Source organism: Urtica dioica, chromosome 10 (genome assembly GCF_054948205.1).
Source record: "Urtica dioica subsp. dioica isolate 48M chromosome 10, U.dioica_male_clone48M_v1_H2, whole genome shotgun sequence".
NCBI classification, from domain to species: domain Eukaryota; kingdom Viridiplantae; phylum Streptophyta; class Magnoliopsida; order Rosales; family Urticaceae; genus Urtica; species Urtica dioica.
Window position 1 is genome coordinate 21810985 of NC_142765.1, and position 11443 is coordinate 21822427.

Genomic DNA, 11443 nt, shown 5'->3' on the forward strand with positions numbered 1-11443 from the left:
TTAGTTCATTCATTTCTCTTGTGCTCTCCCTTCTCTTTTCTCTTCACTTACTGGTCGAGTTTATATAGGTACTTTGATGGCTCAAAAATTTCATTCAAGCCCATGCTACAATCCTCACCGAACATATTTTGAGTTTATAATGTTATATTCTTCGCTATATTTATCGATATTTATACATACTTCGTAGCATATCTCTCTCTCTCTCTCTCTCTCTCTCTCTGTACATACTTCATAGCATATAGACTCTATCTATACCACTCCCACACATATACATACATGTGGTTCTTAGCATGTGGAGTTGTGGACCAACAGAAACATATACATCTTATGTTTTTTGTGCACAATCCAAATTTATACATGCACATTAATACTGCTGTACCATAAAAAACTATGAAGCAAAAATATCCTTACATATGCCCTTCGTTATTATATCATCAGTTTTATTCTAACAGGAAACAGTCTTGTACCTTCGTTATTATGTTTGTAGAAGCCTTAATCAACCAAAAGAGTGAGAATATATACTTGGTTCTTATGCGGCATTTCCTTTCGAATGAATCAAATCCGAGGAGACAGAGAGGCGCGCAAGGGATGCTTCATGACGATGGTGAACTCCTGCTTCTCGGCCAAATCGACGGGATGGTCGGGGTCGGGATCCCATCGGAACCTCCAAACCAAGTTGGCCACAAAATAGTGCAAGTGAAGCAGCGCGAGGTCGGAGCCGGGGCAGACCCTCCGCCCCGCTCCGAACGGCATCATCTTGATCTCCCCGTTGCCGCTGATGCCGCCGGCTTTGCCCTCGCTGGGGAACCCGTGGTAGTGGTGGTGGTGGTGGTCGTCGGTCAAGAACCTCTCGGGCTTGAAAGCCATGGGGTCGTCCCACACGGCCGGGTCCCACGCCATCTCGGCCACCGTGAAGTTGATGGTGCCGTTTTTTGGGATGCGGTACCCGCCCAGCTCGGTCTCCTCCGTCACCGCGTGCGGCAGCAGGAAGTGCCCCGGCGGGTGCCTCCTCAGCGCCTCCATCACCACCGCCTTCAGGTATCTTAGCCGCCCCACTTCCTCCTCCGACACCAGCCTCTCCTCCTCCGTCCCAGCGCCCACCTCCTCCTGGTAAAACCCGAATTCATTCGTAGATTTCATTACAAGGACTAAAACAGAAGAATTCCTCCTTAGAAGTTCGGTAGATCAAAGAAAATGAAGTTTGAAAGACACAAGACATTTTCAGAGCTTTTTGTTAATGCAATTTAATACGATGGCGGGTATAATTGTTCAAATTATTTTAACATTACAAGGACTAACGAGTGTAGAAAAAAGAAATTTTACTAATTAGACCCACTACTAACATATTAAACTACATAAAAACAGCTTGTTAGATCAAGAGACAGAAAAAATGAAGCTAAAAAAAAAAAAAAAAACTGAAGTTTTTGAAGTTGAGGGCATTTTAGTTGGAAATACCAAAACTCCGGAATTATGAACCGGGAGACTACCCTAGCGGGGACATATAAGGTCCCAAGAATCGCCCTTAGCAGGAACTAGTCAAACTTTTTGTGGTAGTAAATACCTTAATCTCGGCGTACACCTTCTCTTGAATGTCGGGATACTTGACGAGGTTGGCCATGATCCACTGCAATGTGGTGGAGGTGGTGTCGGTGCCGGCGTTGAGGAACTCGGAGCATAGCGTCACCATCTCCCTCTCCTCCAGCTTGCGGGTCCCGCCCCCCTCCCCCCCGGCCGGGACGCTCAGCTGAAGCAGCGTGTCCGCATAACAGCATCCTCCCTCGCGCTTCTCCGCGCGGGCCCTGACGAGGGACCCGACGGCGGCGTCCTGGTCGCGGCGGAGGCGCGCGAGCTCCTCCCAGCGGCCGCGAAGCAGGACCCGCGTGAGGCGCGGGAGGAAGTTGAGCGCGTTGAACCGCCCGAACGAGAGGAGGAGGCGGCGCTGCACGTCCTCGAGGGCGACGAGGTCGGAGTCCCCCACGTCCCCGCCGAAGCACATTGCCGCCAGGAGGCGGAGGACCGCGCGCCGGAAATGGTCCACCACCCGTACGGACGGCGGCGAAGAAGGGTCGTCCTTCTCGTCGAGGCGGGCTAGGAGGTATCGGAGGGCGGAGGCGCGGGCGGGGGAGAAGGAGGGGAGGCTGCGGCTCGGGTGGAGCGTCTCGGAGACGAGGTTGCGGCGCAGGGCGCGCCACGTGGCGCCGTAGGGCGAGGCGTTGATGGAGGTGGCGCCGAAGGTGAGGGCGGTCGGCGGCGGCGGCGGGCGGGAGGCGAAGGCGGCGCCGTTCAGGAGGAGGGCTTGCCGGGCTATGGAGCGGTCGGAGACGAACACGGCGGGGCGGGGACCGATGTGGAGGGTCACCATCGGCCCGTTGAGCGCGTGGAGGCGACGGAGGATGGGTTCGAGCTCGTAGAATGATTTCCGTAGCCACATCATGTTTCCGATGATCGGAACCGTCGCCGGCCCCGGCGGAAGCCGCCGGGGATTCTTCTTGAGCAGCCATAGCCAAACCGCGGTTAAGGCTGCTATGGATGCCCACGCAACGATCAGCCACTTTTCCATGTTCTTCTTTTCTCTCTGCTTTTACAATTACTACTTCAATTCGATTATGTATTTATCACAGACCCACACACACTGTGGACGGCGAATTGGCGGGAAAGTGACCCGGGATCGCCGGAGTGTCGTTAAAGTTGTGTGAGGAAGGAAGAGAGTGAGTGTGTGTACCTGAAGAAAGGGGTTCCGGAGTAGATGATAATTATCGGAAATTTTCAATTTCTCTATTCGTTTGTGTTTAGACTTTAGATTAGAACTAGTCTATGGATTTCCACTTTCCACGCATATAAATATAAGTAGCATCAAACCGATAATTGTGTCTGGGCAGTGAGCAAAAAGACAAAAGCGAAACGGACACATGGAGTTTGATGAGCCACGCAAACACGCTTACTTTTTTTTCTATTGTTGTTAGTATTGCATTACCTTTGACAAGTTCAAATTCAAAGTCTTTTTTTTTTCCTCAAATAACCCTGAATTAAATTTTAGAAAAATTAGTCGATGTAAGCCACATCAAACGTTGCAATTGTAATCTAACCAACGTTTCGTTTAATTTTCGAATCTAGCCAAATTTGATGACGTGTCATATTTATGTAAGATTGTATTTACTATATTAGCCTTGGTTTGGTTTCAAAAATACTAACCCACGTTTTGAAACTTGGTTTTGTAGCCGAATTTGTTATATTCGGTTTATATTTCGAATTTTAAAAAAAATTCTATATTTGGCAAAGTTTGTTATTAAGCGTTTTTTTCTTTAATGAACATTATAGCCGTGTAAGCAAATACAGTGTAAATGTTCGTAAATTTTTGTTAATCTCTGTTGCTTTGTTAATTTCTGTTAATTACGGTAAATTTACATATGTGCAGGTAGAACCGATTTCTTTCCTTTCCTTTAATACGCATTTAATACGGTATTTTTGTTTTCCAAATTTATTTTCTAATTTTGAACGGGATTTTATCATAATTACGCGTATTCATTATCTTCTTTGACTTATTCAATCAAATAAATATTTCATTTCCCTTTTAATTACATCACCGAATCTCCTATTATGAATTCAAAAAGCTGAAATTAAATTGCTGAAATTATAGCCGTGTAAGCAAATACAATGTAAATGTTTGTAAATTTTTTGTTAATCTCTGCTGATTTGTTAATTTCTGTTAATTATGGTAAATTTTTTGTGCATTTATTGCAAATTTTCTCTTTTAATTACATCACCGAATCTCCTATTAAATTAGCTAAATATCCAATTAAATTGCGAAAAAATCTGAAATTAATTGACTGTATACAATTCAAACCGGTCAAACGTGGGCTAGTGTTTTGATCAAGTAAGTATAAGAAAAAGGGTAAATTAGGTATTTTATATCCGTAAATTTCAGTAAATGGTTAGATTGCAAAATTTATCAAACGTTGGCTAGATTCCAAAAACCATGTTTCAAAATGGTTACGTTGCTAGTTTACCCTAAATTTTATTAGGAGACCAATGGGTAGCTTTAATATTTTAGGAAAAGAACATGAATGCTGTTCTTTTAAAATTCCCTTAAAAACTCATATTTTGAACCTTTTTTTGAACGCAACTCGTATTTTGAACTGGTTTTGCCATTTACATCTTTAATATTTTTTTTTAGAAAAGTGTTTAAATTGATTATAATTGTTGTTTGCATGTGCCTAATTTGTTTACACTTTGACAAATTTAAATATTGACATCTTAACAAATGGCCAATTAAATGTGCTATCCTAATAAGGCAAAAGTCACCTATTTATGAAGTTTTTTTCTCTCGAAATTTTCTTGACAAAATGGGCTGGACAACAAGTAACGATTACAACACTGAATCGGTTTATGTATTTCTCTTAATCACAGTGCATAACGATTATTACAGCACGTGTCTGAGCTATAAAACTCTTTTATGGTCATATAATCGAACTTCATAAGTTATAATTATGATAATCTACCAACGTAACCAATTTCAAACATGGTTTTAAAGATGTTGCAAACGTTTCGTAAATTTTATAATCTAGTCATTTACAGAAATAAACGGTTAGAAAATATCGAAAATACATTTATGTAACATAAATCATAAAAACCAAATACTAATCAACGTTTCAGCCAGTCGAAGTTTATCGTGCGTAAAATAAACGGAAATTAACTGAAATTAATCCAAGAAAACTTGATACCCTTATGTAATATAAATCATAGAAACCAACTACTAACCAACGTCTCAGCCAGCCAAAATTTATCGCATGTAAATTAAACGGAAATTAACTGAAAATAACCCAAGCCGATTTTAATAAAGGTTAATGTAGTAATTTGTCAAATGACTAATAAAGCCACGTCATCATTTGTAACTACATTTGAAACTTAAATGAAACGTTGTCTAGATTGTAATACCAACGTTTCAAGTGGCTTAGTCCATGTAATTTTTCTTCATTAGGTGAACGTGAGATACCTCATTGAAACTGGTCATTTGGAAACTTCAATGAACTTGAGCTCAGTTGAGCTACATGTAAACATGATTTTTAATCACCCAGCAACATATACTATTGACCTGTAAATCAACTCAATTTTCTTCGGTTGGGATGAGAAGAGTATTAAATCAGTTTTATATGCACATAGCTCACTTTCATTTCACTTTCAGGAGGATGGCTACTCATAACCTGACTCTTTTTTTTTTTTTTTTTTTTTTACCGTGTAGATATCATACCTATTATTTTTATATCGAGCTTATATATTAAATAATTATGTATTACAGATCGTCAATAGAATTTCCTGTTGAAAGTGATCCAATACCAATTGTAGATGTTGGACTTTAATGTGTCTAATAGATTATTATGTGCTTCTATTATTTTGTGATGTAAATAGTAGACCGATAAGCGATAACACACGTGATACTTGTCAACTTTTATATCTTGCCATTAGAGTAGAGAGAGATAAATGTGCTCTTTATGGTATACATGCTAATTTAACTCAAAGATTAAAATATGGATATTGATCTAATATCGAAGTTTTGATTTTACTGATTTATCGATTGGTATCCTATAAAAATATACATACCGATTGTATATTGCTGATAGATTTGCTTACCGACAAATATACTGACCAATATCTTATAACAAAATATGATTATAAATATGTTGTATATTTATTTTTTAAATCTATATAATATATACCAACAAGTCTAATAAATATACAAAGATACACAAATAATCGTATTTATATTGCAAATTGTACCACCTAACATGCTTCGAGGAATTTTCTAGCAAAACTACAATGAACTCTGTCAGCTAGGATCCTCCCACTCATATATATTTTTTATATATAGAAATGTATACCTACTTTATATTATAAGAATCCGATTGAATTGTTTACGAGAGAAACAAATTGTTTATTAAGTATTTCTCTAAAAAAGCTATAACATAAACAGAACCACATAAGCATAAGCAAGTTATTAATTAGATCATGTCCAAGGGGTGCTTCTTATATTTTAGTTATGAACTAAAAAAGTATTTTAGAAAGTCTTTTATGTTCATCTCACTCCAATTTATTATTTTAATATTTTATTTAAATTATCAATAGTGAACACATATTAATTTATTAATATTCAACAGCTATATTCCTAACGGCTGTATTTACACGGTTACTTTTTTAGTCTATAAATAAGACTATTTTTTATGCCATATTGTCCATCTAAATTGTGACTCTCAAATTTATATCTCAAAACTATATCCATTGATTCTGGCTACAATTTAAACTAAAAATTCTAGTTATCGACGTTTCAATTATGATCACAAAACTCAAAACTAGATCGTAAAATACTGGCGAAAACTCTGAAATTGAGGCGGCTTTCAATCGAAGAATTAACAAAATGACTAAACTAATACGATTTTTATCGCTACGGACCATTTTATATCAAGGGGTTAGTAAATAGAAAACGACAATTCATCCAAATGTTAAACAGCTGAAAGAACTGGAAAAGGAAGAGCTTACAGGTGATTGTGACTCGGTTCGTGAAGTACGGTTGGTGACAAGTTGAATGGCCTCAAGCAATATCATCCTCCCCAGCTTAATGAATCCAAATTAATTCAGGAAAAAAAAAAAAAAAAAAAAAAAAAAAAAAAAAAAAAAACGTAATGACCTTAATAAATGTTCTACACACCGTCGACAAAAGAAAAATGCTTTGCAGCACAGATTATGTTGGGAGACTCGACTGATGAAGTATCGATGAACAAACACTACTAAATTACTTTTACTTACACGACAAGTGCAACTTACAAATTAGTTGGATTGTTCCAACAAACGATAAGATATCTAAAACGGGAAGAAAAAAAAACCTACAAATACTACTTTCTTACTGCAATCACATGAAAAGGGACTTTTTTTCTTTTATTTCTATTACGAATATATATGAGGACTACACACTCTTATTGCAAAATCACAGGTGTATGTCAAGGTCCAAAAATCAACTCTCTTAAGGAAGTCAAAGGGTTTGAGTGTCCGTGAACTGCCATGTCTTTCCATAGAGCCATTCCGATCCACGCAACTAACCCCACGGTCGCTGCCAAGAAGAACTCGCGGCTAATAATCGTGAACCTAAAAAACCAAAACACGACAACCACCAGAGTTAACCACACAAATCACACCATACATGTCCAAATAACCTAGTCGAAAGGTCACGTTACCAGTACAAGCAGACGAGATTTCCATATCCATAGAAGAAGGAAGCCCACGAAGATCCAACGAACCTGCAATCACATAATAATAATCATACCCAAAACGCTCTGCAAGAGGGATGTGTATATATCCTGTATCTATGAATATACGTACCACATCAAGTCTCGAGTGTAGAGGGCGCGCGGGATCATGAGCCCGTTCCCGATCATGGCGAGCAGCATCGAGATGGACGAGAGGCCTCTGATGTTTTCCGGATTCAAAAAGTTGGTCCACTGATGAAAACACCAAACAAACAAAAATGAATTTCACACAGCCATGATCAATGTCAATAAAGAAGTATGGATAAATACCATTTGGGAGACAGGCATCCACATGAAGAGAAGCGTGGCCGTCCATCCCGAGAGCGCTCCCACGAATTTAACCCCTTTCTCCGGCAACTTTCCCATCCGAGCCTGCCAACAAGATTCAGTCACACTCAATCTTAGAAGCATGGCCTAACTCACACCATCTGAAGCGTAAAGCTTGTAGGAATGAACATCTACGAATTGCCCAACATCAGAACTATGCCCGACTCTAACACCATGTTACAATTGTGGACTAATTTACCCGATCCGAGATATTAAGTTTGTAGGAATAAACATCTACGGGTAGCCCAACATCAAAATTGGGTTCGACTCTGATACCATGTTAGATTTGTCTACTAATTCACCTGATCCGAGGTATTAAATTTGTAGGAATAAACATTTACGAGTGGCCCAACATCAAAATTGGGTCTGATGACTCTAATACCATATTACAAGTGTGGACTAATTCACCTATCCCGGATATTAAGTTTGTAAGAATGAACATCTACAAGATTACAAGATGGTCCAACATTGAAATCGAATTTGACTCTGATACCATGTTAGAAGTGTTACCATGACGACGGCGGTGAGAGCGAGAACGAGAGAGACGGCGCCGGGGAGGACGGTGTTGGGAAGGTAAGGAACAAAAGTTGACCACATGACCTGAGGCAGCACGGAGAGCCCTCCGACGGTGATGAAATCCTCCCATAAGAGCCAGAGCGAGGGCGGGCGGAGGAGGCGGAAGTAGTTCAGGAAGTTGAGGAGAACTCCGGCGGCGACGACGGCGGAGGTGGCGGCGAAGAAAGGGAGCGGCATCGCGTCGGCCATGGCGAGCTGCGCGAAGACCGTGAACTGAGACACCACGCCGAGCGTCTGGACGACGATGACCTCTTTCTCTCTCTTCTTGGCGAAGTAGGAGAGGAGAGAGAGGTTTCCGAGGAGTCCCGTGAGCATGGCCAGCCACGGCACCGCCAGCAGCGCCGCCTTGTTGCCGCTCATTAGATTTCGCGCGTTCAGAACTATCTGCGGCATCTGCAGCAGCAGGAACGGGACGCTCGACGCCCCCGAAAACCGCGCCGTCATCGTGTCCCATTGCCGCTGCTCCGGTGCCGATGCCGATGCCGATGCCGACGCGGATACCGAGATTTGCCGATTCCGTTCGAGGCGGAGAGGTCTGAATTGGAGGGCGGTGGTGTTGTGAGAGCGGTGGTGTGGGAGTGCGAGGAGGCGATGGGGTATATGTGCGACGGCGAACATCGATGCCATTGCCGTATGGGAATCGGAAGAGTGAGTGAGCTGAAAACGACGCTTTTTACTTTTATCGGATTCGGCTTTGGCATGTGGATCTGCACATGTCCCCAGTTGTTATCCGTACGCTACGCCCGAAAGCGACGCCCGAAAGATATTTCCGTGTGGATCCATTCTCTCGATTCACACCTCTTTGATTCTTTCTCTCTTTAAGTTCGTACGACAAGTCATTTTTTTTTTAGCTCAAGTAATCTGTTTCTTCTGAACTTAAAATCACTAATTCCTGGCATAAAGGAACATATTACATATTGTTTTGTTTTTAGTTTGAAGGAGTGATTAATTAAATCACTAAACGAATTTTAAATTTTCAGTGTATATACGTATATATTATGAAAGTCAAAAGAAATATTAAAAGTAAGAACAACACTAATAATTAAGGCAAGAGATTTGGAGAGAGAGAGATGTGTAGAGAGTAAATTGTAAAGAGTGAAAATGGGAAAATCAGTGAAATTTATAGTGAAATTTGGGTGTATTAATCAATAAAGATAATTAATTATTTATTCACTTTATTGACTTTGATGAGCATGTCAATCACAGTTATTTACAATAATATATACATATCCATATATAATATACATACTATGAGAGATCCAAAATGAGGACTCATCCCTGTCTTATTACCACTCTTACCTTTGCACATGGAATTTTTTGCTAAAAAAATGAAGGGAAATGGCCGGTTCTAGTAGTCATTTCAATAATTTGGACCAAAATATAGAGTTTCTTGTTTTGGACACTTTTAGTAGTTGCTTAAGTGAGCAAGTACATATTTGCCCTTGACTTTATTTTTTATTTTAAAAATACCTCATTAAACAATAGCGTCAGTTAATATTTCAAAACTCAAATGAAACCCATTTTCATCTTCTTGGTTCACGCTCTCTCATCTCTCCTCCGACTCTTTCTCTCTCTAAAACCCTCACCCACTTCGCCGAAATCGCGAAAATCCTCATCCACGTCGTCGAAATCTCCGGGTTCGTTGCTAATCTCTCATAAATATCTCAGGTTCGTTGCTAATCTTCATTATTCTTTCAAATCTCTACGAATCACCTTTTTTCAAACGCTAAATTGCAGAAAATGACGGCCAAAAAATGCGCGCCGGTTCGGAAGAATTCGAGGACGACGAAGAAAGGTCCGACGCCGCTGAAGAAAAGTCTCTCCAGCGAAAAAGTCTCCCGCCAAGAAGCCAACAACGTCTCGTCGAGTGAAGAAACCAAAACTAGTCACTGAATTGTCGGCGTCAAATTAAGATGAGACATCGCCATTTGAGCTCCGAAAACGAAAAACAACTGTAAATGAGGTACATCTCTTCACTTTGAGCATTTTGGGTAACTTTTTTATGGCGTGCAAAGCTGAATTTGGGTTATTATTTATGTGATTGTAGAATTCTTTGATTTGCATTTTCTGTGTGTTGAAGATTTCATAGGTTATAATTTATGTAATTGTAGACATTTATAGCTATAGTCACTAGAATTGTAGATGTTTATGTCTAGTGACTATAGCTATAGATGTCTACAATTACATGTTTGTGTAGATATAGTTCTGGTGATATGAGGACTTTTTGTGTAGAGTTTCATGTTTTTTTCTTGACATATGCAGGGATTTGTAAGATTTGTCCCCGAAGAAGAGATTGTGGACCACAACTTCATCTTCTTCGGCGCATTGGACAAGTTTGAGGAGACCATGTGGCTGTGAAACTTGCGACCGGCTACGAATCTGACGACGAGTTTCCGACATCTTTGGGCTGGGATTTTTATGTTTACATGAACTCAAATCTCAAACTATGAAGTTACTTTTAAAACTATGTTTTATATTTTTGTATGGTTTTGTATGACAATTTGAAGTTTGAATGCCTAAACATTGCTATATATTTTCGTATGCTTTTGTTTTGTTTTATTATGACTGTATGGCTTCGGTATGCTTTTGTTTTGTTATGGCTGTGTCTACAGATGTGTACAGTGATGTCTACAATTGTGATGATTGTAGACATATATATCTACAATTTGAACTGATTGTAGACATTAAATGCCTACAATCAGTTTAATTGTAGACAATGATGTCTACAATTTGAACAACTTCTATCATGTAATGCATTCAAGACGTAAAAAAGACATACAACTATAATAATTCAATTCTATCATTAACCCTGTCTCACTGAAATATAACATTGTAAATTCATCACCACCATAACACTGCAAAAGTATCAGTTCAAACCAAAAATTGTCATTGCATTGCATTGAAATCATCTTCATTACATCATTACAAAACCCTTAAAACAGATACCTTAAAATCTGATTCGAGCAGCTATTATCTGACTAACCAAACATATTCAGAGCATGTAAAAAACTACAACAATGACAATGACAACGAACAGAGCCATCTTCAGCTTGAAAATTTGACTTCGAAGTCCCGCATTCTCGGATTCTAACATGTTTTTCCTCCTCAACAAACCGGGAATGATTTGCTTCGATCTATAGCACATTTCCGGGTCTATCCATTTGAAATACCCGCACCCACCATCTTCCTGAGAAAACGAACACGAAGAGGTGACTTTTCGGCGAAAACAAAGACGCGATTCACAA

General features: G+C 39.9%; 2 protein-coding genes across 3 annotated transcripts; both read right to left on the bottom strand.

The window, feature by feature from the left end:
• Positions 1 to 371: 371 nt before the first annotated feature.
• LOC149384017 (cytochrome P450 89A2-like) lies at positions 372 to 2880 on the bottom strand. Of its 2 annotated transcripts, XM_089629282.1 has the most exons (3): positions 2723 to 2878; positions 1562 to 2575; positions 372 to 1107 (listed from the first exon to the last, which is right to left on the bottom strand). In XM_089629282.1, the coding sequence occupies exons 2-3, from the start codon at positions 2558 to 2560 to the stop codon at positions 556 to 558; spliced, it is 1551 nt and encodes a 516-aa protein (XP_089485408.1). In that variant the 5' UTR covers positions 2561 to 2575; positions 2723 to 2878; the 3' UTR covers positions 372 to 555. The 2 variants fall into 2 exon arrangements, with proteins under 2 accessions (XP_089485408.1, XP_089485407.1); XM_089629281.1 differs by having other exon boundaries at positions 1562 to 2880.
• A 3882-nt stretch (positions 2881 to 6762) lies between these two features.
• Positions 6763 to 9018, bottom strand: LOC149384018 (maltose excess protein 1-like, chloroplastic). Its single transcript, XM_089628107.1, has 5 exons — positions 8133 to 9018; positions 7566 to 7667; positions 7369 to 7487; positions 7224 to 7286; positions 6763 to 7134 (listed from the first exon to the last, which is right to left on the bottom strand). The coding sequence occupies exons 1-5, from the start codon at positions 8823 to 8825 to the stop codon at positions 6990 to 6992; spliced, it is 1122 nt and encodes a 373-aa protein (XP_089484233.1). The 5' UTR covers positions 8826 to 9018; the 3' UTR covers positions 6763 to 6989.
• Between the last annotated feature and the right edge of the window lie 2425 nt (positions 9019 to 11443).